Source organism: Bos grunniens, chromosome 15, assembly GCF_055505025.1.
Source record: "Bos grunniens cultivar Pamir isolate PY7600 chromosome 15, Bosgru_T2T1.0, whole genome shotgun sequence".
NCBI classification, from domain to species: domain Eukaryota; kingdom Metazoa; phylum Chordata; class Mammalia; order Artiodactyla; family Bovidae; genus Bos; species Bos grunniens.
In genome coordinates, this window is record NC_141179.1 from 50,994,068 (window position 1) to 51,021,421 (window position 27,354).

At 43.5% G+C, this 27,354-nt stretch overlaps 2 protein-coding genes across 6 annotated transcripts; both read right to left on the minus strand.

Annotated features, from left to right (window-relative positions):
- Positions 1 to 181: 181 nt before the first annotated feature.
- Positions 182 to 25,171, minus strand: LOC147358151 (olfactory receptor 51E1). 4 transcript variants are annotated; one of them, XM_086340455.1, is made up of 3 exons: positions 25,085 to 25,171; positions 24,721 to 24,772; positions 182 to 5,262 (listed from the first exon to the last, which is right to left on the minus strand). In XM_086340455.1, the coding sequence occupies exons 2-3, from the start codon at positions 24,748 to 24,750 to the stop codon at positions 4,267 to 4,269; spliced, it is 1,026 nt and encodes a 341-aa protein (XP_086196581.1). In that variant the 5' UTR covers positions 24,751 to 24,772; positions 25,085 to 25,171; the 3' UTR covers positions 182 to 4,266. The 4 variants fall into 4 exon arrangements, with proteins under 4 accessions (XP_086196581.1, XP_086196583.1, XP_086196582.1 ...); XM_086340457.1 differs by lacking the exons at positions 24,721 to 24,772; positions 25,085 to 25,171 and adding an exon at positions 21,184 to 21,196; XM_086340456.1 differs by lacking the exons at positions 24,721 to 24,772; positions 25,085 to 25,171 and adding an exon at positions 15,370 to 15,524.
- Positions 18,579 to 25,634, minus strand: OR51D1 (olfactory receptor family 51 subfamily D member 1). 2 transcript variants are annotated; one of them, XM_086340461.1, is made up of 3 exons: positions 25,543 to 25,634; positions 24,721 to 24,772; positions 18,579 to 21,275 (listed from the first exon to the last, which is right to left on the minus strand). In XM_086340461.1, the coding sequence occupies exon 3, from the start codon at positions 21,229 to 21,231 to the stop codon at positions 20,287 to 20,289; it is 945 nt and encodes a 314-aa protein (XP_086196587.1). In that variant the 5' UTR covers positions 21,232 to 21,275; positions 24,721 to 24,772; positions 25,543 to 25,634; the 3' UTR covers positions 18,579 to 20,286. The 2 variants fall into 2 exon arrangements, with proteins under 2 accessions (XP_086196587.1, XP_086196586.1); XM_086340460.1 differs by lacking the exon at positions 25,543 to 25,634 and adding an exon at positions 25,085 to 25,173.
- Between the last annotated feature and the right edge of the window lie 1,720 nt (positions 25,635 to 27,354).

Consider the following 27,354-nt stretch of genomic DNA (forward strand, 5'->3'; position numbering starts at 1 on the left):
AAGAGATCACAAGGACAATAAATCCATACATGCTAGAACTTTCCTAGGAAGATCAGACAAACCTCCACAAAGGGGAGAAGGCTTTTTATTTCATTTTGGAAAATGTATAGGGTTTTTCTAGGCAAAGTATAAATTAAGGAAGAGGAAACTGTAGAGGAAAAAAACAACATGAAAAGCCCACTTTTAATTTTTTCATAAATTTTTATTGAACAAGTGAATAAATGTGTTAATCATGTGATATGGTGCCACCTGCCTAAGCACTAACTCTTCTTGTAACCCCTCTCAGGGGTGTCTTTTTCTCCAAGAGACTTGATTGCCTGACAGATTCCAAGGTGAAGTCTGACACTGACAGTTGCATCCTCTCCAATAACCCCATTTCAGATTTCCAACCAAGTCTTCATACCCTTATTCTTCAAGTGTGTTAGAGTTAAGAACTCTACATCCTTGTTGGCTTCCTTAGGAATAGCAGATTACAATCTGGTTCTGCATCAGCTTCATATTCTTTGGCTCAAATCTAGGATAACAAAAACTATGAGATTGCATGAAGTACTTTGAAAGTACGTTGCTTAAGAGATAAACAATGAACATCAACTCTGAAAGCCCAAACCAATGTTATAATATATTCCTTTCCCAAGTTCAGATCTGCCTATGTCAAGAAGGCCAGCCATAGTGGAAGGGAATGACCCTCCACATGTATGTCCATTGCATACAAGGGAATCTTCTCAACTTAATTAAAAGAGTGATATAAGATATGTTACTATCTTAAACAGATATAACTCAGAGATCTCATTCTAGCTTTTCTGAACTGAAAACAGTCCAGTTGTAAAAATCTTCAAGAAGTCAGAGCACAGTGAAGAGAGAATACTTCTTCTAGCCTGACAAATCATGAATAGCTTCATTTTATAAGGATGGCAAAAGATCAGTTCATACAATGGAACAGAGTGAAACAAAGGCTTTAAAAATGCATGAAATCAATCAGAGACACCAAGTAGCTGAATAATATGTTGTGTGGAAGAATTATAAATGTTATACTGAAAAAATAAGACAGGAACAGGTATAAAAGGGAAAGGTGTAGCCTACTGTCTTTCTGAGAAGTAAAAACTTTTTAGGGGAAGTAACAAAAGATCTTTGATGGATTTTAAGCAGGGAAGTTAATCAGAGGTGTGTTTGGAAAAAACTCCTACCAGCTCTGTGAGATTTAGGACTGGTGCAAATGATATTCAAAGCAAGGAGACCAGTGTGAAGCTTTTGACAATTGTCCAAGCAGCAGGGGAGTATCTGGACTAGAGAGCTGGTAGTCATAACTGGGAACACAAGACATGTTTATGGATCCTTTCTAGGTAAAACCTAAAAAAAAAGAGAGAGAGAGAGTAAGTGACTTAAAGGCTGAAATTTCATGTTATTCCGACTTTTCTAGGACCCAAAAAAGGGCCAATTAGCTGCAATGGTGGGGCCAGAGACAAGAATATCTAAACAAAGGAAATGGGGCCAAAAGAAGATGTCCAGGTAAAATGTATATAATAAAGTTCTTTGAAAAGTGAAAGTGTTACTTGCTGAGTCGTGTTCAACTCTATGCAACCCCATGAATTGTAGCCTACCAGACTCCTCTGCCTGTGGGTTTTCCCAGGCAAGAATATTGGAATGGGTTGCCTTTCCCTTCTCCAGGGGATCTTCCCAACCCAGGGATCAAACCCAGGTCTCCCGCATTGCAGGCAGATTCTTTACTGTTAAAACTACCCAGGAAACCTCTAATTTCCAGTCAACTCTCCTAAAAAAGGCAGTCTCTCTTTTCATCCTAGTTCTTACCTCTGGGCCCTCCAGATGACCCAGTAAGTACTGAAGTAAATGACCAGATATAGTTTTGTCCCTAAATCTGGCATTTAGTACTTACTAAGAAACACAGGAAAGAAGGTAGTGTAAGTGTTGATGTGTGTGCATGTGGGTTTACATTCACCAAATGGTTAATCCTTTTAGGATCAAAACCATGAAACTTTATCCTGAACATATTAACTATTATACACTTGGAATCTCTTTTGAAATCTATGATAATAGCTGCATCCCCAGAAATAAAAGTTAAAAATGTGTCTTTCTGATTTGTCTCTTTTTACTCATTTGTCTACGACTCTTGTGGGATTTCAACTATAAAACAGATACCCACATTCATCATATACCCATACAGAAGCATGTATACAAACACTTATTAGAAATCTGGAAGAATAAACACCAAAATGCCAGCAGTACTTTTTTTTTCTTTAGGGTGACAGGTTTACTGGAGTTTTTATTACATTTTTATTTCTGTTATATTTTCAGAATGTCTAAGATTTTTGTTTACTGTGATCATATACTGCTTTCCTAATAAGAAAAAAGTCTTTCTCTTCTCTCTCATTCTGTTTCTTTCTTTCAATCGTAGTGTCAGGGCACTATTGGGAACTGGGATGTCCTCTATACAGTTCAGAGTGACCCTAGCTGGCATTGAGTAGCTTATATACCTCGATCTGCTGGTCACCACTCACCGGACACAGCAGATTCCCTACTGCTCACAATTCTCATCTTCTGGATTCCAGTCGAAGAAACTGGATATGTTCTCCTGATATCCTTTCTACCAAGTAGTCCTGTGCTTCTGGCTATGGCCAGAAAAGTCTGGCCAGCCATGTGCCATGCTCACTACTCTCCTACCTGCTTCTCACACTTACCTACCTCTCCTTAGGTCTGCCTAGCACTCCCCTGTGGGTGGAGATCTCACTCCTGCTCCATTCATTCCTCCCGCACTCCTGCAATGCCCACACACATTCTTCCCATTTGGCTTCCTTCTGCAAGTGCTATACTTGGCCTGGGTGGGCCTTTGGAACCACACTCATGCTAAATACAGCTATCAGAGATACAGTCTTAAAAAAAAAGTCTGTATTGCATGACACAATATGTGGGATCTTAATTCCCCAACCACGAATCAAACCCATGGCACTTTGATGCTATGGGTGTCCCCAGCAGGGTACCTCAGAACCCTGGGAATACATGTTGTCCACTTTTATGTTCTATTCACTTTCTGTGGACCTATGCTTGCCTTAGTTTTTCTTCCTTGCTGGTCACCTGGGCCACTGACCCTACTCAGTCTCACAATGCTTTGTGCTCTTGACTCCCTGGTCTATGGTACCAGCCCTGCCCTTTCTGCCATGAGCTCCTAAGTTTTTTCAGCTGCATCTCTCTATAAAGTGTCTCTCCAGATATCCAGTGAATGCCCCAACTACTAATCATACTATTGCCCGAAATAGCCACTATTTGGGAATTGCCCAAACATACTCCTGTTGCTACGACATAAGTACAATAGCAAGTAGGCTGGGAACCTTTGAAATTAAAGCCATCAACAACATTAACAGGGAATTCCTAAATACAATACTGAACGAGAAAGGAACTTAAATACAGAAAATTCAAGACTCTAGAATGTCTGACTTACTACCCCACTAGTCTAACAGCCCCTCCTCGAATATGGGATTGGGCATCAAAAGATAATGTTTTAAGCCCATGTGATCTCATTGAACATCAGTTTCCCCATCAGTACAATGGGGACACTACTCATATTCCTGCCAAAATCAAAAGATTGATAAGAAAACCAGAAAATAAGGAAAACTGTCCAGAGTCTATGAAAATGCTCAGATACAGTATCATCTTTCATTAATGTAGATAAATGTAATCTTTTGTGAATTTACTTTCAATCCTCTTCTTAAGGAATGGTAGTCAGAAAAAAAAAAGAAATCATGTTTTCTCTGTGGAGGTCACTTTGAAGAGGGAAATCCAGGTATGTCTCCTTTCCTAAGATCCAAATGGTAGGGGATTCTGAAGAGGAAATCAGTTTTAAGCCAGATTATCTAATTGTATTATGTTCTTGTATTTAATTTTTGTCATACTCAAACCTTTGATAAACGTCCTTTAGAAATATCGCCCTTATCTCAGAATGCTGTGAACTATCAGCGCAAGCAATTGTCTGAATGGTTTGGACTTGAGAATTGAACTGAATTCCAACCAAATAGGAAGTAATAACCCTCCAACCACAACCACCCCAAAGAGCTAAAGGGAAAAATAATATTGAAAAATAAGGATTGGGAGTATACAGTTCTGCTGCCCCTACACACATGGAGATCTTCCAACCAGTTTCATCTTTGAAGGATCAGTTGTGTTTTTATAAAGAATTTTTTTCCTAATACTGTCTTCCAAAATGTTGATATTAAAATCTGAACTGAAAGACTTTGCACGAAAAAGAAATTTGATCCCTTAGGGATCCAAAGTGTGGGTGGTCACATGAAAAAGACGAAGGATGCGCTGTCGGATCTCCTTTGTCTTCACTCCGTAGACAATAGGGTTGAGCACGGGGGGAACAAGCAGGTAGGTATTGGCCAGGATGACAGGCAGGAGGGAGTCATGCTGCTTGCCAAACCGGTGCACCATAGACAATCCAATGAAAGGCACATAGAATATGAAAACAGCACACACATGAGAGACACATGTACCAAATGCTTTTGCCTGGGCTTCACGTGTCAAGCCCAACACAGTCTTGAGGATAAGCAGATATGACAAAGAGATGAGAAGTGAGTCCAGGCCAATGGCTGAGATGATGACGATGAGGCCATAGATGATATTGACGTGGATGTCAGCACAGGCCAGCTTCATGACATCTTGGTGCAGGCAGTAGGAATGGGAAAGGATATTGGAGCTGCAGAAGGGTAGCCTTTTGATGAAGACAGGCAGGGGTGCCATAAGTGCAACCCCCCGCACCACAGCAGCCATGCCAATCTTGGTTACACGAGGCAGTGTTAGCACAGTGGCATGGCGTAGTGGGTGGCAGATGGCCACATAGCGGTCAAAGGCCATGGCCAGCAGCACTGTGGACTCCATGCCAGATAAAGAGTGGATGGCAAACATCTGTAATAGACAAGCATCAAACTGGATGGTAGTGGAGTTGAACCAGAAGATGGCCATCATTTTGGGCATGGATGAGGTGGAGATGAGAACATCAAGGCCAGAAAGCATGCAAAGAAAGATGTACATGGGTTCATGAAGACTGTGCTCCGTCCGCACAATGTAGATGATCGTCAAGTTACCTAGCACAGCAATAAGGTAGAGGGAACACAATGGGAAGGCCAGCCAGAACTGAGCTTCTTCCAAGCCCGGCAGGCCTATTAGGATGAAATATGTGGCACTGGATTCGTTGCCATTGGGACCCACCATTGTGAAGAAGCTGAGCTGCAACCAGTGCCAGGCAGGTATAGGCTGGAATACAAAGATAAGCCATTGTCAGATCCTCTAAGATTTTTCTGTCATTTTCCTCCCCACTACCCTCCTCCCTGTTCCATTCCCTATTCTCTGATAAGAACTCTAACTTCATTGCCTATCCAAACTCTGATTCTATTCTAAATTCAACCTAACTATCCTTCATAACTCAAGGCCCAAATGAGCATTCACCTAGTCTTACTTACTAGCCTCACCTCAAAGTGAATTTGGAAAACAAATAAAATACTGAAGCAAAAATTCTAAGTGTTTTAAATCATGTAGTTCACCAGGAAGAGGTAGTTGACTAAGTTAATATCAGACATAGATGATAAAAACTCCCATTGCTTCTATCCTAACTACCCTGTGCTCCCCTATGTTTAATACCTACTGTAATTCTATCATTAGACTATCTTTAAGACTAATCACAGTCCAATGTAGCAATACTCTAGTAAGACAGACTAACAGTGAAATATAACCTTCTAATGACCTCTCCAATTCTAGCCTTAACCCTAACTTTATCATTAACCTAAGACTTCACTCCAGTAGCTATTTAAAACAATGTAAAACTTAATAATGGCCTTCCCAGGTGTCTCAATGGTAAATAATCCACCTGCCAATGCAGGAGACATGGGTTTGATCCCTGGGTTGGAAAGATCCCCTGGAGAAGGAAACGGCAATCCCCTCCAGTATTCTTGCTTGGGAAACCCCTTGGACAGCTCCAGTCCATGAGGTCATGAAAGAGTTAGACAGGACTTAGCAAGTAAACAACAAACACTTAACTCCTGCAGCTATTTAAAACTTAATGTAAAACTTAATAATACCTATTTTATTATGGTAACCCTTAATTCCATTAAAAAAAAAAAATACACGAAACTCATATTGAACTCTAACTCTACATTTTTACTCTGGCTCAAATGTTCACCCAAAGTCTTATACTTGTTTAGACTGCCCAGTTTATATCATTAAAGGAACAGTGACTGCAGTGGATGCCATAGGTGTCCCACTCAGATCCCCTTCACCAAGCCAATGCATCTATATCCCTTCTGCAGTGGATGTTGAGTAAGACAGGCTCAGAATTTTCCCTTTCTACAGAAAATTTTTATTTACCAAATGAGAGGCACTTCACCCAGAAAGTCATGTTATCCCCACCAGGGCAGATCTAGAGGTCAATGAGTGCCTGACACAATAGTACACAAAGCCAGCCTCCTTGACCCCAGGTGGGACCAAAGCTGGGAGGCAATGTGTGCTCCAAAGCTTCCTGAGGAACCAAACCTGTAGCTGGTCTCCAGCTGAAACCACAGCCTCACATTATTTTCTTTCCCTGCTCTATCCGATTTCCCTCACTCATCTTCTCGTGACAATATGTCCTTTAAATAAGAATTTCTATTTAGGCTGTGTTTCTAGGGCACCTACTAGGCCGAAGAGAGTGAGACTGACACAGAGGACTAAACGTGAAAGATGATGGCGTTAGAAGCACTGGAGGAACAATCCATCCTATACCGGGGTCCACAATCCCCAAATCTGGCTACTCAAGTGAGGGATATAAGTAGAGATTCCTGAGGTGGGAAATATCAGACTTGAGTTATCTCAGTTCACATCTCTGTTGAAACAATAAGAGAGTTAACTAACTTTCTCCCTGTTTCCCTTTCCTCCATTCATTCATGATATTCACATGCTCCTATTATTTATTAGATTATATAAATTGTATTTACACACACCATATAGGTGTATATATTACATATATATATATATATATATATATATATATATATATATATATAGTTTTCTCCTCTTCCCATTATGCTAGGGTATGTTTAAGATAATGTTATTTTGGTAAGAAAAAAGGGGGCTTCCCTGGTAGCTCAGACAGTAAAGAATCTACCTGCAATGCAGGAGACCTGGGTTCAATTTCTGGGTTGGGAAGATCCCCTGGAGGAGGGCGTGTCAACCCACTCCAGTATTCTTGCCTGGAGAATCCCCATGGACAGAGGAACCTGGCAGTCTACAGTCCATGGGTTTGCAAAGAGTCAGACATGACTGAGCGACTAAGCACAGCACAGCAAGAAAAATAGAAGGACTAGGTTCTTAAGATTTGGTCCTTGATAACTGAGGTAGGGGCTTCTACATGGGCTACCAGACAGCAGTTGAATGCAGAGAAGAGCTCACAGCCAGCATCAGGAGGGGCTTACACCATTCACTGGGCTCAGAATGTGTTGATGGTTTTTGTTCCACCATTCATCTGTCATCCAGAGGTTCCCGCGGGCCAGACACAAAGGGGAAAACACTGAGACCATGAGAACAGAGAGGGACAGAGTTTAATTCCAAAAACTGGAGGGAGAAGCTCTAAGGAGTCATGCTTAATGAAGACCTTCAGGTTAAGAGACCAAAGTCTTCAAAGTCACTTAAATCTTCTGTACTGACCTCTCCATAGCATATGACACTGTGATTATTTCCCTCCTTCTTAAAATTTCTCCTTGATCCTTCTACTTCTCCTCATAACTCTGACCATTAGTTCTTGGTTCTTTCTGGATCTTCAGCCTCCTTCACTTGACCCTTAAGCATGCTTTTAAATGATAGTGCTCTCAGAATTTTATCCTCAGAGCTCTTTTCAATCTATATACATTCCCTGAGCCATCTCACCCACTTCAGTAAACCTTCAGTAAACTGTTGATTCCCAGATATTCTTGGGAAGGCCTGAATTATCTTTTGTGATCCAGATTCATAATTCTAAAGTTACTAAAAGAAACAACCTAGTTGTCTCTGAAACACATCAAACTCTCCATGTCCAAAGATCAAGGTCTTCCAAGGGCAGTATTGTACAGCTGTTAAGACTGGATTTAAATCGAGCCTGGATTTTTTTTTTTTTTCATAGTGACTCTTTTTTTAATTTTATTTTATTTTATTTTTTAACTTTACAATGGCAACGACTTTGTCAGCTGTACGATCTGGGGAAAATTATTTAACCTTTATAAGCCTCAGTTTCCTCATCACTAAAATGAGGATAATAGTCCCTGCTTAATAGAAATCAATGTAAGGATTAACTGAGATGATCAGTGTTAAAGCTTTTAACACAATGCCTGGAACAGAGTAAATCTGCACCAAAAAAAAAAAAATTATATATGTTGCTGTTAACTGTTTTCCTATCGTGTTTCCCTTTTTCTGTTATGGTGGCCTAAACAGACACAGGATTTCCCAGGTGGCCACGCCAATGATAAAGAACGTCATCTGCCAATGCAGGAGGCATAAGAGACCCAGGTTCAATCCCTGGGTTGGGAAGATCCTCTGGAGGCGGGCATGGCAATCCACTCCAATATTCTTGCCTGGAGAATCCCATGGACAGAGAAACCTGACCAGCTACAGTTCATAGGGTCGCAAAGAGTCGGATACAACTGAAACAACTTGGCAAACAGACTCATAAGCTAAATACTCTGATTCTCATAGCCACGCCCCTAGTGTTAACTTTGTTATCAGCACAATCCCAAGAATCTTCTACCCAAATGAAATCAGGTCACCATTTGTTGTTTTAAAAAATACCTTTTAAAACTTCAAATTAATTCTGGAATAAAGACAGAACTACTAGGGTGGAGCAAAGCTCCGCCTTTCAGCATCCAGCCCTAGTTTCTCTCTGACCACTCTTCCCATGGCCCCTATACTCCAGGAACATTGGAATACATACCATTTCATAAATGTAGCATTGATTTTGTGCCTCTGTGTCTATTTGTCTTTTTTTTTTTTTTTACTTTTCTTTTGTCCTCCTAAATCTCCCTCCTTTTCTTCCCACTGGGCAAAATTGCATCTTCCACATCCTAGTTTACTGTCTCTCTCCTATGCACTTTCCTGAACCTCTTTCCCCTTGATCTCCTTGGGTATTATTAAATGTTTCCTGTTCTGTGCTCCCAAAGAACTTTGCTTAGGTCTCTTTTTATGCATTTATCATCCTGAACTAGAATTATTGCTATGTTTGTTTGTCACTAAATTTTAATTCCTAAATGGCAGGGACCCAATCCTGTGTTTAGTTAATGTTTGTTGAAAATAAAAAAGAGTTTTATCACAAGAATTCCTCAGTAAATGTCTAATGAGGGTAGCGTAGCCAAGGGGATAAGAAAGACTGCCAACTGTCTGAACTATAGAGATTTTTGAGGAAAAATAAAAACTGGAAATTCATAGCAGGGTGTTGTAAGTTCAGAACAAGAATTTTTAGGATCAAACAGAAAAGATCTTTCTCATTCAGGGATCCAGAGGGCATGAGAATGGATACATAGAGAACAGGGCAAAAGCAAAGCCTTGACTCTAAATAAATGCAAAATGGACATATATAACTGGGAAGGGTTAAATCTGACTCCATATTGGATCTGCTTCTGTGACTTTAAATCTTATTTTGCCGATTTTATTATTATGTGGTTTAGTCGATAAATCATGTCAGACTCTTGTGACCCTATGGACTGTACTGCCAGGCTCCTTTGTCCATGAGATTCTCCAGGCAAGAATATTGGAGTGGGTTGCCGTTTCCTTCTCCAGGGGATCTTCCCGACCCCTGTCCTTCTCCAAGGGATCTTCCCAACCCAGGGGTTACAGGCAGATTCTTTACCAACTGAGCTATGAGGGAAGCCCTTTTGTAGGCATTCATAACAGACTGCCTCAGGGAGCCCTGCCTGCCCGCCTCTGCCTGAGCCCTGGGCTATGGTCCCTTTGTTTGACTCACAGGCAGATAGCCTGACCCTGCCCACCTGTGAAAAACTGGGACATCCTTGAGTTCTTTGTGTGGGAAATGGTGCCCTTTGTCTCTTGTTTACCAGCTTGGCTCAGAAATTCATATGTGGAGGGCCAGAACCACAGATAGCTATGGCATATTTGTTTATTGATATGACAGGAGATACTCCATTTCATACCACCTGTGAAATGACTATAAGGAAGTGAAACTAACACAGCCCTCTGCCTAAGGCTTGCCATTCTGAGAGACATTTGCAAGAATTAAATGGTCTTTTACTTTGTTTCCTCACCTCCCCCCATCTCTGATCCATAAAAGAACCTAGCATCTAAGCCCTGGCATCCAGAACAATACAATTATTTTAAGACACTAGTCTGTCATTTTCTCAGTCAGCCAGCTTTCCAAAGTCATATTGCTTGCCTCAATACCTCATCTCCCAGATTTATTGGCCTATCGTGTAGCGAGCAGAATGAGCTTGGACTCGGTGACACTTGCAGCACAGTTTGTACCTAAGAGAGAGGGTAACCAAGGATCCCTGACCTGGAGATGTCAGCAAAAAGGTTCTGGTGCTCCAGAGGGTCAGATATCAATACCATCCAGAAATTTCACATGGACAGACAATGCAAAACTGGGCAGTTGCCAGGATAAAGATGCACTGTCTTAGGAAATATACTGAGAAGAAATTATGGGTTGGCACATTCAATCCTGTTACCTAGAGGGTAAACTGATGTGTTGAGTGGAGCCCTGGGACTACAAATGCAAGTCCTGGGTCCAAGTAAATGCAGAGGATGATAATAACCTCATTGTGCTGTTGCAAAATCAACGAGGTCAGGACTGTCAAAAGACATCATAAAACAGCATCACAGTGTACAAAGTGTTGTTTTTTTTTCATGTTTGCATAAAAATGGGGAATAAGGGCTCTGAAAATCTCTGCAGTTTCCAAAAACTTTTTATCACCCCCCCATTTGTCACCTTAATTTCCACTTTACCTCAAGCACATCCTCATAGACACACGCATACTAACTAGCAGCCAATCTCTCCCAAAGGGAAAGACTGAGAACTGAGGAGACACCAGAAATCAGAGAGAGGAGGATTTAGCTGGCCCAGAAGAGAGGTGCCTCAACAGCATAAAGTGGACAGCTATTTGAGGTAAAATCGGGCTGGACCTCAGATGGCAGCTGCAGGAGAGAAATGAAGGACTGGAGAGGGAGCCAACCCAACGACCCAAGAGTCACCCTTCAGACTGCTCAGCCCTGAAGCACCCCAGTCTCCTACAGTCCTGCCAGCTGACTGCCAGCCTGAGCAGCAGTTAGTAATTAGAACCATGGCACACACTCAGATAACATTTGGAGGCTCTGAAGGAAATTGGAGCTAAATCACTCTATTTTGAAAACAGAACATAATCAAGGAAAAATAAACAAAGAAAGGGTCTGTTTCTTTTTTAGAAAGCCTACACTGACTCATTGGAAAAGACCCTGATGCTGGGAGGGATTGGGGGCAGGAGAAGAAGGGGACGACAGAGGATGAGATGGCTGGATGGCATCACCGACTCGATGGACATGAGTTTGAGTGAACTCCGGGAGTTGGTGATGGACAGGGAGGCCTGGCGTGCTGCGATTCCTGTGGTCAAAAAGAGTCGGACACGACTGAGCAACTGAACTGAACTGAACTGAACTGAACACTGCCTTAAACCCCCAGGGGATAGCTCTATGCTTGAGATTTTCTCTGAAAAGTCACATCATTTTAACAAGTCTCAGGAATGTTTCTTGGAGAACTGTGAAAAATCTTAGCCCTTTCTTGAGGACAGGGCATTAGAGCCTCCAGTGAGGTGGAGTAGAAATCTACGTTGAGGCTTTCAGTCCTCCACATTCCTTCCCCCTGGCCTCCAGGACTCTTCCCTCAGTGCCTGCTCAGCCCCCAGCCCAGCCCATCCTCAGATTCTTCCCCAGAGTCTCTAAATTCCATGTCAGAGAATCATGGAAAAGTGGTCAGGGATACACTATCCAGGAGAACAATGAGATCACTGCCAGCACTGAGTCTATTGTTTTTATGATTAAAACAGAAATCACAGACTGCCTACAAAATGCCAGATCCTGCCTGTATAGAGATTATTTAACCCAGGAACAATTCTCCATAATAAGACTTTTATGTATCATGTCTACATTATAGGTGAGAAAACAGAAGCCCACCCCTCAAAAGTTAAATATTCCCAGGGTTTAATAGTTGGCTGGTAAAACAGAAACTTGAGCTAGACTGTTCAATTCCAACACCTGTACATTCTCCCCTTTAACTGTCTTTGTGTTGCACCTTCTGAAAGCTAATAAAATCTGCCCCAGAGGCAGAATAGAAAGGGGGCTTGGCAAGTAGAACACCTGGCCCAGTTAGATCCTTGGAAGAGAAACCAAGAGGGCCCTCCTGGACTGGGACTTAGGCACTTTCCACCTTTCAGCCCCAATTCTGGCTGTGACTTAGGCAGGGCCCACAGTGGAAAGTAAAAATCTTTACCCTCTATTGAGTACTTCCTTCTCATTCAATACAGGCCTCTCATCAAGCTGTCAAGCAGACATCATTAATCCCATTTTGCATACAGGGATGTTGAAGCTTAATTAGAGCTCTCAGCATCATATCCATGTGCTTTCCAATATGCCAAGCTACTGCCCTGCCTCTCTCCCAGTATCCTTTTGAATGATTTTTTAAGGACTATTTCAAGGTTAATCTCCAAGGAATCCAAAATTTAAAAAACCCATGAGTCCAGAGGGCTTCTCTAGGATTCAGGACACCTGACCAGCTGTCCCCACTTGGGTTCAGTGGGGAAGGGAGACAAGGAGGGAATGGAAGAGGGGATTTGTGACCACTGTTCTTACCTTGGCTAAACACACAGAATGTTCTGTGCCTAGAACAGAGGGGTGGGGGCCTCTGGTGCCCCTGCCAGCATCTGTGGGAACATCTGGAAGAAAATGTCCTTGGAGGGAAGCCCAGGAATACCTGGGAACCTCTGACTATTACTGCCAGGCCATAGAGGGAAGGCAGTCCTCAGGGGTGATACTGTGACTGGCAGGACTACCAGGGCTCATCACTCAATTCATGGAGAGGGAACCTTCTCTTCATACTCTATAAGGGTATGATTCACACTTGCTAAGTCACTTCAGTCATGTCCGACTCTTTGCGACCCCATGGACTATAGCCCACCAGGCTCCTCTATCCATGGGATTCTCCAGGCAAGAATACGTGGGTTGCCATGCCCTCCTCCAGGGATCTTCCTGACCCAGGGATCGAACCTGTGTCTCCTATATTGCAGGCATATTCTTTACCACTGAGCCACCGAGGAAGACCCTAGAAGAGTACCACATTTACCCGAGTCATCTGCATTTTCTGCCCCTTATATCTTGCTTGTATTTTATAATGCAGATGAACCCTTACAGGGACATTCTAAAAAGAATGGCCACAAAGAGACTGGAAAGGTGAGAGAGTACAATTTCTGACTCTCAAAAGGCAGAGTGAGGCTCCCATCTCCACTCTCCGTCCCATCCTCGTTCTCCTCACTCAATCCAGTCTGTCCCTCCAAAATCAACCACAGTCATAGCTCCAAGCATTCATGGCCCTGCCCCTCCACTTCCCAAGTAGGACCAGAGCCAAGAAGGTTCCCACACACCTTCACATTTTGATCCTTATCAGAGACCTTCAGAGCTTCTTTGATTATCATCTATATGCAGCAGAACAGCCTGAACTTGGACTTTGATTAATATACATTTTTCTGTTTTTTTTTTTTCAAATATCAGATTATGCCAGACTAAGCACCAGAGATACTAAAACACAGAGTAAACAAGTCATGTTTCAGCCTTCCAGTGTGGGGGGTGGGGGGGGAGTGGGGAGAGAAATTGAGACAAATATGCAGCTATCATAACATGTTATGATAAATGCTAGGGCAGGGGTAAGTACAAGTGGCTCAGAACAAAGCAGACAATAGTTCACCAACTTGTCAGGCTCTGAGGAGGTGACATCTGAGCCAAGACTTGCATGGCCAGTCACAGTTAGCAGGGTTGGGAACACGGGGCCAGCAGCATTCAGTTAGATGACAAAACACATCAAGTGCCTATAATGTGCCCAAAACTGGAAATAAAACAGTGGATGCAACAGAAAAGATCAGTGCTTCTATGGAGCCCAAGCACTAGGAGAGCCATAATAGAAAAGAAACAAATAAGCAAGAATATTTAAGATAAAGATAAGTGCCCTGAAGATAAGACAGAGTGAAGGGATAGAAAAGGACAGAGGCAGGACAGCCCTATTTGAGACAGGGGGTCAGTGAAGGTTTCTCTGAGGTGGTGACATACCAACTGAGAGATGCGTGATGAGAAAACACCAGCCATTCTAAGATCGAAGCAAAGAGCATTCCAGGCAGAGGAGGCAAGAGAAAAAGGTTTTCTGTTTTGGGAATTCACAGGAGGAAGAAGGTAAAGGTGGCCAGAGTATCAAGAGCACAGGAGAGTTGTAGGAAATGAAGTCACAGAGGAGAGGAGGGGACAGGTCATGTAGGGATTTGCAGGGCGCGGCCAGGAGCTTTGATTTAATTCTGAGTGACTTGGGGGAAATTAAGCAATAGGCTTGATCTAATTTGTTTTCAGAAGTGCATTCTACAAATGCAAAGACCCAGAGAGAACGAGAACACACCCTGTTTGAAAAGCTGCAAGTGGTTCAGTGTGTGTGCGTTTGTGGTGGGGCGGGGGGCAGGGGGGGTGGTAGGGGAAGGGGGGACGCCTAAAGAGTGCAAGGCAGGAGAAGTCACAGCGTGGACACAAAATCCAGTTTTTTAAGTGGGCTGAAGACTGAACCCTGATCCTAGACATGGACTGGGTCAGGATCGGAACCCCAGGAATTGTTCTAAGTTCTAGACTCAGCACAGCCTGACTTCTGATATAAAGTATAGCATGAACCCAGACCCCATTCAGAGCCCACACCCAACACAGGGCTATAATCTGACCCCTGATCATAAACCGAGCTTCAAGCACACTAACAACCTGGGTCAAACCAGCCCTGTTCACACAACAAACCCCAATCCAACTCTAGTGTGGTCCCAGCCCCATTTGCTCTCGACCCCACCACCTTCATTTAGCCCCATCCCCACCAGGCTCAAGATGGGTACCCCAGTAAAATGATCACAGGAAAATGTCTTAAAAACTGCAAAAGAAGCATCCAGCACCCCAGGTTCCCTTTACCACAGGAGCACAGAAATTGCTGAGGCCGTCTGTCCTGAGTCTGGGGCCTCCTTCACATCCCCGGCCCCACTCCCTACTTCTGGCTCTCCTCAGCCTGGTCTCTCATTCACTTAGCAGGTCTAATGAGGGACCCCTAGCTGCAGGAAACCCACACCCCAGGAGTCACCTCCAGTCTCCCACACTCACCTCAATTGCACTGAAGGAACGAGTGCCCTTTTCTCCAGGACTCTTCCAGCAGCGATCTGGCAGGCTGCACCGTAGTTCCGCCCTCTCAGTCTCCGCCCCCTCCCTCGTCAGGCTTATTTATTCTGTCATATCTCCTCCCCTCTTTTGGCTTCTCCCTGCTGGGGGTAGGGCGCTGCTCAGAGGGTCTATCTGCAGATACCCCTCATACCCAACTGTGGGACTGATGTCCTTCTGGGCTGCTGTGTCCTGAGAAGGTGTGCTTGGGGTATGGGGAAGGAGGTGTAGTGGGTAAGGGGTCTCTAGAGTCCTCCCCAGATGGGCCCTGTGCCAGTTGGAGTATTTCTGCCAGGTCCCAACTTGAAGTTAGGGTGAATGAGTATGGAGAGTCTAGAGAAACTCATGTGTGTGGCCATGGTCTCTGGGAGAGGCTTTCTCCAAATTTCCCCCAGCCTCATCAAACTCAACCAGAGGAAAAGCAGTATACGTTTTCAGGGAGACCCTGTGAAACTCATCACCTGCCTGAAGCTTTCTCTGGCCTCCACCTTCCTTCCATGGGTGGTACCTGCTTGGTCCTTGCTGGGCCTGCATCCCAGTGGACCCATCTGCCTTTCCCAAAAGCTATAGGGCTGCGTTTTCTTTATCCCCCGGGTTCTAGGGCCCGTCTCTAGCTAATTCATAACATGGATCCCTGGGGACCATACATCTGACTTCTATTCCCTGGCCTTGAACTTCATGTTGAGAAAGGAGGATGTGGTTTCCTTAGCCCTCCCCTACCTCCAGCTCCAGCCATATAAGACCAATGCCATCTGGTTTCTCTCTTAAGGGCAAAAATAGTGAGAGAACATTTTAGAGAGTTAGAGATCAGTGGGAATGAGAAACTAAGTATGTCACATATTTAAATAATTTTTAATAAATCTATTAATAAAGCAGAGTGAATTTTCATTGGTTTCTCCTTGTGTTTTTACTGATCAATTTCACAACTGCAAGTTTTAAATTCACAACACAGGGCGATCTAAGTTATGCAAAATTAGACAATGTCAATCAGACAATTCCAATTCAGACCATATCAAAACTAGCGATTACAAGATCTCCAGGTACCTGTAAACCTGCAGCCTGTCATTCATTGCTATCACCCTGCAGCCATCTCTGTTGCTTCCCTCAAACTCCCATGGACTGAGAAGGTGTGAAGGACACCCCAGGGACTTCTACCTCTGGCCAAGAGAGAATAACATGAGGTAACATCCCACCTGAAGGAACCTAAAATAGACAGCATACATTGAAAAAAAAAAAGTCTGCAAGATACTAGATATCAGGCAATGAAGGAAAATGAGCCCTGAGGCATGGAAAACAAATGGAGTGAACCTGGGGTTTCCCCAGCTTACTGCCTTGAGAGGTTCCCTGCTGCAGTCCAGGAAAGGAGAATGCAGATTCCAGAGGATATCTTAAGTTAAAGATGTAGAGCTGGTAGTCCAGGAAGCCCCAGCTAGCTAGAATTTGAAGACCAGGTATTGGAGGTGAGAGATCTACAGAGAGAGAACTCTAGAGACATGTAGAGGATCCTCTGCAAGAATCCAGCTGAGTACTGAGCCCACATGCATGTGAACAAGCTACTTAAGACTGGGGGCAGAGCCACCCGGAAATATTAGAGTTGGCATCCCCACCCAGGGTTCATATTGGGTCATAGATAGTGACTGTTCCTACCTGCCAGATTGGAGAACTTCAAGATTCACAGGGCATTGAGTAGAGAATACAGAAGGATCCTGCCTCTGTAGTGGGGAATAATTAACCAAATATTATCTGCAGTATCATGTGGATTTTAGATCATAATTGATCATCAATGAGTGGGGAAAGTTGTTTGTTGACTTTATAAAATAGTACCAGTCAAACTAAGGACTTTAATTTATAGAGACAGGAACAAGAGATGAGTGTGGATGGGGATTGGAGGGGGTTTGGAGAGGGATAAGTGAATTTGGTTTATCTTAAGTAAGTAAACCACAACCCACTCAGGCTCTCCTTCTCTCTGAGAGGTCCCAGACAGACAGCCATTGAGCATAAAGTATGTCAGGCCCTGGAGACAGAGAAGCCTAGTCCTTTTCCTCAAGGGAGACAGACAACTATGTATAAGGATATTTCAGTTCTAAAGGAGATCAGTCCTGGGTGTTCATTGGAAGGACTAATGTTGAAGCTGAAACTCCAATACTCTGGCCACCTGATGCGAAGAGCTGACTCATTGGAAAAGACCGTGATGCTGGTAAAGATTGAGGGCAGGAGGAGAAGGGGACGACAGAGGATGAGATGGTTGGATGGCATCACCGACTCAATGGACATGGGTTTGGGTGGACTCCAGGAGTTGGTGATGGACAGGGAGGCCTGGCGTGCTGCGGTTCATGGGGTCACAAAGAGTCGGACACAACTGAGCGACTGAACTGAACTGATGGAAGATAAACATACAGCTTTCATAAAACTATTTAAGCTCTATGACAGAGGGATAAACATCCAGTTGGAAAATAAAGCTTTAAAGTTCATGATCAAGGGAAACAGAGTTTGTGGGAACCTCGGGGAAGCCCTTAATATAGTCTGGCACTTAGCCAAGTCTTCAAACCAGCGACAATTACCCCAGTCATCACCATTTATCAAAATAAAGAGATTCTAGAGGACTCCAAGATTTCCCAAGATCTCCTGAGAAAGAAGGCCATGAGTTAATATAAAACCAGAGATACTGTTGCCTGGATAAGAGACTAGCTTCTGGCCTTGGCACAGCAGGGCCTTATGAAAGGTGAAGTCTCTTGTCTGAATATTCCCTAAAATGGAATAAATATACCTCATTTAATCAGTTTTATTATTTAAAACCATTACCATCAACGTGTATCGATCACTGTCTATTTTCCATGTGTTTTCACATCTGTTATTCTACTTAACCCCCACAACCACCTGATAGGAGGTACATTATATTTCCTTTTTTACAGCATTTACAATTCCCAAAATTACTGAGGTGCAGTAGGTTAAGCAATGAGCCCAAATATTAAAGCTAGTGATCCTAATCTCTATTGATTCTAATCCCCACCCCACAATGTCTTTTCCTGATACAGCTATCAACCATGTTTAAAGGAACTTCTTGGCAAGGCTGTGATTTCTTTGAATTTCATTTGTAAATTTGCACATCACTTGTAAATCAGACACCAGCATGGGAAAATAAATGTCAACTTGTCTGAAGCTCTGTGAAAAAAATTTATTATGAGATAGTAAATAATAATGTTTTCATTAATAACAGTAAATCAGGATGGCCACACGAGGCCACACTGGTGATGCACTGCACAATATAGGAGCAGCATTCACGTGGACCATGACGTGGATGTTGTTTCCTAAAGCCGTACAATGAGACAACCACGAATATGATCATTTCTTGCATGTTTCACTTTTCAGTTTACATAGGAGGTTCGTAGGATTTAAGCTTTACAGCATCACTGCCATTGTAGCTTCATTATTCAGAAGAGGAAATCAGATCCAGAGAGGTTTTACAGTATGCCATTTTATGATATTTCCAGGATTTTAACCTTATAAGTCTTACTTCAGTATTCTTTCATCTCCCTCAAATGAACCTACATTATTTTCTACCTATAATTCTTCACTGTGAACATTTTTGACCTAACAGTTTCTAAGTTCATTATGGCACATTCTTGTGCCTTATAATTCAGACATTGGACAAATGAGTGCAATATGCCTTAATACATAGTAACCACAAACAATACATACACACACACACATTTGTAAACATATACCCTTCAGATATTATATTCCATCTATCTATGACTAAAGACATATATATTACACAGAAGGATTTCATATCACAACTACTTTGCATCACAGGCATACACCCAAAGATAAACAAGCCAAAAGACACAGCCCTCCCAACACTACATATTCCACACACTTATGTGTATTATAGTCTACATTGTTACAAATATGCAACATTCTACACCCTACCATTTATATATGATTAATACATTCTACATTTTACATATTAAATTCTACATTTACATATTACAAATATGAGGGGGAAAGGAGGCATCTATTCTCATTAGATACACATGCTCTACAACCATTCTCACATAGATGCGTATCATATACCAACTAACAGAGGTCACATAAACACAGTAAGTGTGTAATTATAGACATTATCCACAAAATATTATACATGACAGGACACAGCTGACAGGTAGACCAGCTGGCACACATTCTGTGTACTCACACACACAGGCTAAAATCACATATAGCCACACAAACATACCTACATACTCACAGCTGCAAACAAGATAAACATCACCCTTATAGAAAAATAATCTCCAATAGAACCACATAGATGACATTGGCAGATTCCACATAAATACACGCCCATATATATAGAAACATAAACACTTCACGGGAGCTGTTTCTTTGCTTACTACCATCTCCCTCCCCTCCCTTCAATCACCATCACACAAATACCTTTATTAATCCTTAAAAATGACTGTGTTACCTCTTTGGGATCCAAGAAAGAAGTTATAGTTAACATGTCTTCACTGATGCAGATACATGGGAGCAAAATAATAAAAATCATACATCAAGACTGGAATGAATCATGATGTGTATAATTTACAGCCTTTCCATGTCAAAATTACATGTATTTTCTAGTTGGGAGAGAGAAATAAGGTAAGGTCACCATAGGAAGGGAGTGTAGAGTGATCTCTACCCAGCATGTCCTGTCAAAACTGGTTCTTCTGAAGTGACCCATCTCTGGAGATAGAAATTGAAGATCTACTTAGACAACTTGGAGCACAGAGCCCAGTGGGTTGGACGTTCCAATCACCAAGATGTTCAACAGGACCTGAACCCTGCCATCTTTGGTAGAGACTAAGGACACTGGGGAGGAAATCCCACTCACCTGCCATTCTGTGAGAATATATGGAAGACTCGAGAACGAATCTCCTTGGTTTTGGCTCCATAGACTATAGGGTTAACCACAGGTGGCAGCAGTAGATAGATATTAGCCATAATCACATGGAGCAGGGAAGTGGGGCCACTCAGCCTGTGCACCACGGAGAGCCCAATGAGGGGCACGTAGAAGACCAGCACAGCACAGAGATGAGAGATGCAGGTGTTGAAAGCTTTGAGTGCTGCCCCCTGAGAGGAGAGCTCCAACACAGCCCTCAGGATGAGGATATAGGAGAAGCCAATGAAGAGGGAGTCGACACCCATGACCGAGAGGATGATAAAGAGCCCATACACCACGTTGACCGTGGTGTCAGTACAGGACAGCTTCATAATATCTTGGTGCAGACAGAATGAGTGTGTGACAGTGTGCTTCCGGCAGTATGACAGCCGCTTCAGGATGAAGGGCAGGGGAAAGAAGAGTACAAACCCTCTGGTCAGGGCAGCTAGTCCAATTTTGGCAACCATAGGCCTTGTGAGTACAGAAGCATGCTGCAGGGGGTGGCAGATGGCCACAAAGCGGTCAAATGCCATGGCCAGCAGAATAGCTGACTCCATGGCTGACAGAGCATGGATAAGGAACATCTGGGCCAGACAGGCATTGAACTCGATCTCCTGGACACCTGTCAGGAAGAGGCTGACCATCTTGGGCATGGTGACGGAGGAGAGAACTAGGTCAATGGTGGAAAGCATGGCCAGGAAGAGATACATGGGCTCATGCAGGCGCCTTTCCACACGGATGATGAGGATAATGGCTAGGTTGCCCAGGCTGGCCAAGGCATACATACAACACAGTGGGAGAGCCAGCCAAAAGTGGGTGTCAGGTCCCAGGCCAGGGATGCCTACCAGCAGGAAGCACGCTGGCTGGACCAGAGTTCCATTTGGCACAGTCATGGCAGGAATGAAGAGCCGAGGTTTCTGTATCCCAAGTCCGAGGTCTATGAAAGGGAAGAGGAGAAATATCACTCAGTCATGGTTCAGCAGAGAGAAAGGACTTAGGAAAGGGCACTGAAACAGTGATGGCAACAAACAGAATGTCCAAGTTAATTCCAAAACTTCAGTCTCATTCTGCTTTAATTCTTTTTTTTTTTTTTTAACATTTTTAAAAGACCTTTTATTTTATATTGGGGGTACAGCTGATTAACAATGCTGTCACAATTTCAGATGAGCAGCGAAGGAACTCAGCTGTACATACACATCCCTCCCTTAGATTTAAGGGACTAGTTCTGATAGAATGCCTGATGAACTATGGACGGAGATTCGTGACATTGTACAGGAGACAGGGGTCAAGACCATCCCCAAGAAAAAGAAATGCAAAAAGGCAAAATGGCTGTCTGAGGAGGCCTTACAAATAGCTGTGAAAGAAGAGAAGTGAAAAGCAAAGGAGAAAAGAAAAGATATAAGCATCTGAATGCAGAGTTCCAAAGAATAGCAAGGAGAGATAAGAAAGCCTTCCTCAGCCATCAATGCAAAGAAATAGAGGAAAACAACAGAATGGTAAAGACTAGAGATCTCTTCAAGAAAATTAGAGATACCAAGGGAACATTTCATGCAAAGATGGGCTCAATAAAGGACAGAAATGGTATGGACCTAACAGAAGCAGAAGATATTAAGAAGAGGTGGCAAGAATACACAGAATTGTACAAAAAAGAACTTCATGACCCAAATAATTACGATGGTGTGATCACTCACCTAGAGCCAGACATCCTGGAATGTGAAGGCAAGTGGACCTTAGGAAGCATCACTACAAACAAAGCTAGTGGAGGTGATGGAATTCCAGTTGAGCTATTTCAAATCCTAAACGATGATGCTGTGAAAGTGCTGCACTCAATATGCCAGCAAATTTGGAAAACTCAGCAGTGGCCACAAGACTGGAAAAGGTCAGTTTTCATTCCAATCCCAAAGAAAGGCAATGCCAAAGAATGCACAAACTACCACACAATTGCACTCATCTCACACGCTAGTAAATAAATGTTCAAAATTGTCCAAGCCAGGTTTCAGCAATACATGAACCGTGAACTTCCAGATGTTCAAGGTGGTTTTAGAAAAGGTGGAGGAACCAGAAATCAAATTGCCAACATCCGCTGGATCATGGAAAAAGCAAGAGAGTTCCAGAAAAACATCTATTTCTGCTTTATTGACTATGCCAAAGCCTTTGACTGTGTGAATCACAATAACCTGTGGAAAATTCGGAAAGAGATGGGAATACCAGACCACCTGACCTGCCTCTTCAGAAACCTGTATACAGGTCAGGAAGCAACAGTTAGAACTGGACATGGAACAACAGACTTGTTCCAAATAGGAAAAGGAGTACGTCAAGGCTGTATATTGTCACCCTGCTTATTTAACTTCTATGCAGAGTACATCATGAGAAACGCTGGGCTGGAAGAAGCACAAGCTGGAATCAAGATTGCCGGGAGAAATACCAATAATCTCAGATATGCAGATGACACCACCCATATGGCAGAAAGTGAAGAACTAAAGAGCCTCTTGTTGAAAGTGAAAGTGGAGAGTGAAAAAGTTGGCTCAAAGCTCAACATTCAGAAAACGAAGATCATGGCATCTGGTCCCATCACTTCATGGCAAATAAATGGGGAAAGAACGGCTGACTTTATTTTTCTGGGCTCCAAAATCACTGCAGATGGTGACTGCAGCCATGAAATTAAAAGAGGCTTACTCCTTGGAAGGAAAGTTATGACCAACCTAGACAGCATATTAGAAAGCAGAGACTACTTTGCCAACAAAGGTCCGTCTAGTCAAGGCTATGGTTTTTCCTGTGGTCATGTATGGATGTGAGAGTTGGACTATAAAGAAAGCTGAGCACCAAAGAATTGATGCTTTTGAACTGTGGTGTTGGAGAAGACTCTTGAGAGTCCCTTGGATTGCAAGGTGATCCAACCAGTCCATTCTAAAGGAGATCAGTCCTGGGTGGTCATTGGAAGGACTGATGTTGAAGCTGAAACTCCAATACTTTGGCCACCTGATGCAAAGAGCTGACTCATTTGAAAAGACTCTGATGCTGGGAAAGATTGAGGGCAGGAGGAGAAGGGGACGACAGAGGCTGAGATGGCTGGATGGCATCACTGACTCAATGGACATGGGTTTGGGTGAACTCCAGGAGTTGTTGATGGACAGGGAGGCCTGGCGTGCTGCAGTGCATGGGGTTGCAAAGAGTCAGACATGACTGAGCAACTGAACTGAACTGAACTGTCCTCCCTTAAACTCCCCTCCCATTCAGGCTGCCACATAACATTATCTGCTCTAGTTTATCATAGATGTACCCCCCGAGGGTCCCATTAATCTCACTGTGAAGCCCACCCAGGATACATGTGCAACACCCTTCATTTCCAGAGCTGATGTTGCTGACCACATATCCTGCTTTTGGTCCCTTCTAAACCAGCACTGCCAGACTTGCACAAATCCTGCCAGAACCCAGCTTTGCTAGTGCATGTTTGGGTTAGGGTATGTCTGGGTTCAGAATTTGAGGTCAGTCTGTGCTTGCCTTTTAAAATCCATTCTCAACTGACTTCAGGGCAGGAAGTAGGGTGGGGGTGGGAGTGTCCATCTGAGACTCAATTTCAAGAGATAGGTTTGTGTTTCAGCTTGAGTAGCATTTCTCAGACTTCACTGATGGAATTAGCTAAAGCTGTTATTGAAAACACTGTGTCTCAGGTTCTACTCCAGACCCAGAGAATCAGATTTTCCAGGGAAGGGGTCCAGAAATCTGTTTAAAAAGAACAACAAATCTCTTCTGTCCGAGTGATTTTTTTTTTAATCAGAGAAATTTAGGAAAAGTTGTTCTGGTGTTCTGGGAGGGAGGGAGATTCCAGCCCTTAACAAAGAATGAAATATAGTCTTTCAGTGGGATCTCTCAAGGCCCACATGAGTGTCATCCTCAGATTTGCTTAGCTGGAGTGTGACATGGAAGCCAGACGCAGCTGAGACATGAAAAGACAAATCAGTCCGCATTGCTGCCAGTGCTATGTGGTATCCACAGGCATATCCTCCTTCCTCCACTACCCTCCCTGGTGAACACAGAACGAGCTCAGCTTCCTTCCTCTACACAGACCACTCTGTTCTAAGCCTCTGTCCTGAGATCCAAACACATATAACATGTTTCCTCTTCATATTTCTACTTGGATAATCCAAGAGTTTCATACTCATTTTGTCCCAAATAGGACCCCTCTGAATGGTATCAGTGAGTCACTCATGTCATCCTGGTCAGGGAAGCTAGACCCATCTCTGCTCTTTCTCCTCTACTGTAATTTTGTTTTTGCAAGTAATCCATCATGGCTTTCTTTTTATTCAACATGTCCTCCCTCCCTCCCAACCTCATTATATCATTTATTCTGCTCTGATTATGAAAAGAACTTCCGAACTCACCTCCCTGCTTCCAGAATCAGATTCTTCCATCCACCTTCCACATGGCTGACATCTAAACAGAAAAACTGGATATGTCAGGCTCCTGTTTAGCAAGTTACAGGTGACTCCCACAGCCTTCAAGATCAAATAGGAATCCAACAGTCTGCATTCAAAGCCCTTCCCAGTGTGGATCCCACTTAACTTTCCTGCCAAGCTTCTCAGTTTGTTTCTTCATTTACCAGTTGCCACCACCACCACCAACATACACAAATATTTTTCTCTGGGTAAATTAATTCCCCTTGCCTCATGTTTCAGCGAAAGGTGAGAAGCTAGAACTGAGGGGGTTCCTGGCAAAGGGGTAGACAAAGTTTGGAATGAGCCTCACAGCGGTTAGAAGGAATTCCTCTTTGGGAAGGTCACTGAACTGCGTCTGGGATCCTGACGGTGGGTTCCGGAACAGGGCGCGCTGGCAGGCAGTGTAAGCAAAGGGCAGGCTTCCTCAGGCAATGCGCCCTCCCTTCCCGGTCTCCGCGAACTTCCCAGGACCCGGGCAAGGTTCCCTTCGGGTGCCCTCCCCTCCCCACCCTGACCTAAGCCTGGCACACTTTCCTACAATGACGCTGCCCCAGGCAACTGCCCTTATATAGCTTCTCTGGGGGCCCTAGGGAGCGTGAGGGATGATGAACAGTGAACTTCGCCAGACTCCCTGGGAGCACCGCTCGGCTCAGGCACCCAAGGAAAGCCGAACCCCGACTCCTACCCCGGGGGCCTGCACTCAGTTACCATCTTAAGGCCCTTCAGGAGACTAGTGAGAGAGGGAGTACAGTGGAGGTGAGAGATTACCGGCACTGGAAGAAAAGAGCTACTGGAATGGAGGTGAGGGCGCTCATTTAAAAGTACACAGATGTGAATATTCTTGTTCTCTGCCCGGACACACTGTCCTCGGGGATCCAGAGCTGGGCTAAGGCACTGCCTCTCGCTTCTCGATGGTGCCCCCTTATGGTAATATAGGCGAATTGCAGTCTCGTCGCTGCTTGCTCTCTGACTCTGAGGACGATGAGCTAAGGACCTAACTTACCTTGTATCTGAGCTCCTACCACTGCACTACGGCTGCCCCTAAGCTCTTTCTCCTCTCCCTAATAAGCCAATTATTTATTCCTCAGGCTGATAATAATACTCTCCTGTCCCCACCTCCCCATCCAAAATGAGACAGTGTAGAATGTCTATTTAAATGTGGGGCTCTATCAAGGAACAAACTTATGTCCAAATCTGGGCTCAACCACTTACCATTCTTAGCCTCAGTCTGATGTGAAAAATAAAATGAGATACTAGCAATTCTCCAGTGAATGATTGTGACAGAGGATGAGACGGTTGGATAGCATCACTGACTCAATGGACATGAATTTGAGCAATTCCAGGAGATAGTGAAGGACAGGGAAGCCTGGCATGCTGCAGGTCATAGGGTTGAAAAGAGTCGGACATGACTTAGTGACTGAACAATAACAACGAATAGGTATTTTCCAGTGAATTATTATGTTCATTATTATTGGTCAAAACAACAGGAAAAACCAACAAAATTGGAGAAAATCTAGTTGAGATAGTGTTAGAACAGCCAAAGGAAGCAAATACATTAGAGAGAAAGAGTGGACAGCAGTGCTGGAGGCTGCTGAGAGATCAAGTAGTTGGAGAACTGAAAATGAAAGGTCCCTGGTTACCTCGTGAAGAACTGTTGAGGTAGTTGGTAGGAATGGAATCTTGAATACAGCAGAGTGAGGAGTGAGTGAGTTGGGAAGAAATGGAGAAAGTGGCTGTAGACCACAATTTTGATAAGTTTGTATGGAATGAAATGGACTATACATGAAGTATTAATAGCTCAAAAGGAAATTTCTACAAATTTGAAGCTTAAAGAGATTAAACACAAGTAAATGTCAACAGGATGAAATTAGTAGCTGCTGCTGCTGCTGCTAAGTCACTTCAGTCGTGTCCAACTCTGTGCAACCTCATAGATGGCAGGCCCACCAGGCTCCCCCGCCCCTGGGATTCTCCAGACAAGAACACTGGAGTGGGTTGCCAATTAGTAGAGAGTCCTTTATTTCTCATATTCGTAGTGAAGTTCTTCAGTGCTGTGACCCAGGTAGACCCTCTGTCCTTCCCCCTCTATACAGTGACCATGAGAAATCTTAATTGCTCCCATATCATCCCCCAAACAGTCCAAACCAACACCCTAAACTCCAGACATGGTCATGCCTACTGGACATTATTTAAGCATCCCTCAGGCATCCCAAACTCAATGCCTCCAACCACGTTCACTATCTCTGATCCTCAGTCTGTGCCTCTAGTCTGTGTTTTCTGTTCTGTGTCTGCTGCCTCAGCCAGGAACCTAGAATCCATCATCTCTGCCTTCTCGCTCTCTCTTACCTCTCTCTGATCCCATCCAATCAGTCACCAAGTTCTCTTTAATTTACTTCCTGGAAATCTTGTGAATCAGATTCTTTTTGTCCATGTCTTTTGCCTCCTAACAAAGATAATCTCTGCCTAGATCATCAGAATCATTTGTTTACCTGCCAGCCTCATAGAATATCTTTGCCATCAATTCATTGTCCACCAGTGTGATCTTCCAAACACATATCAGTTCATAACATCTTCCCATTGATT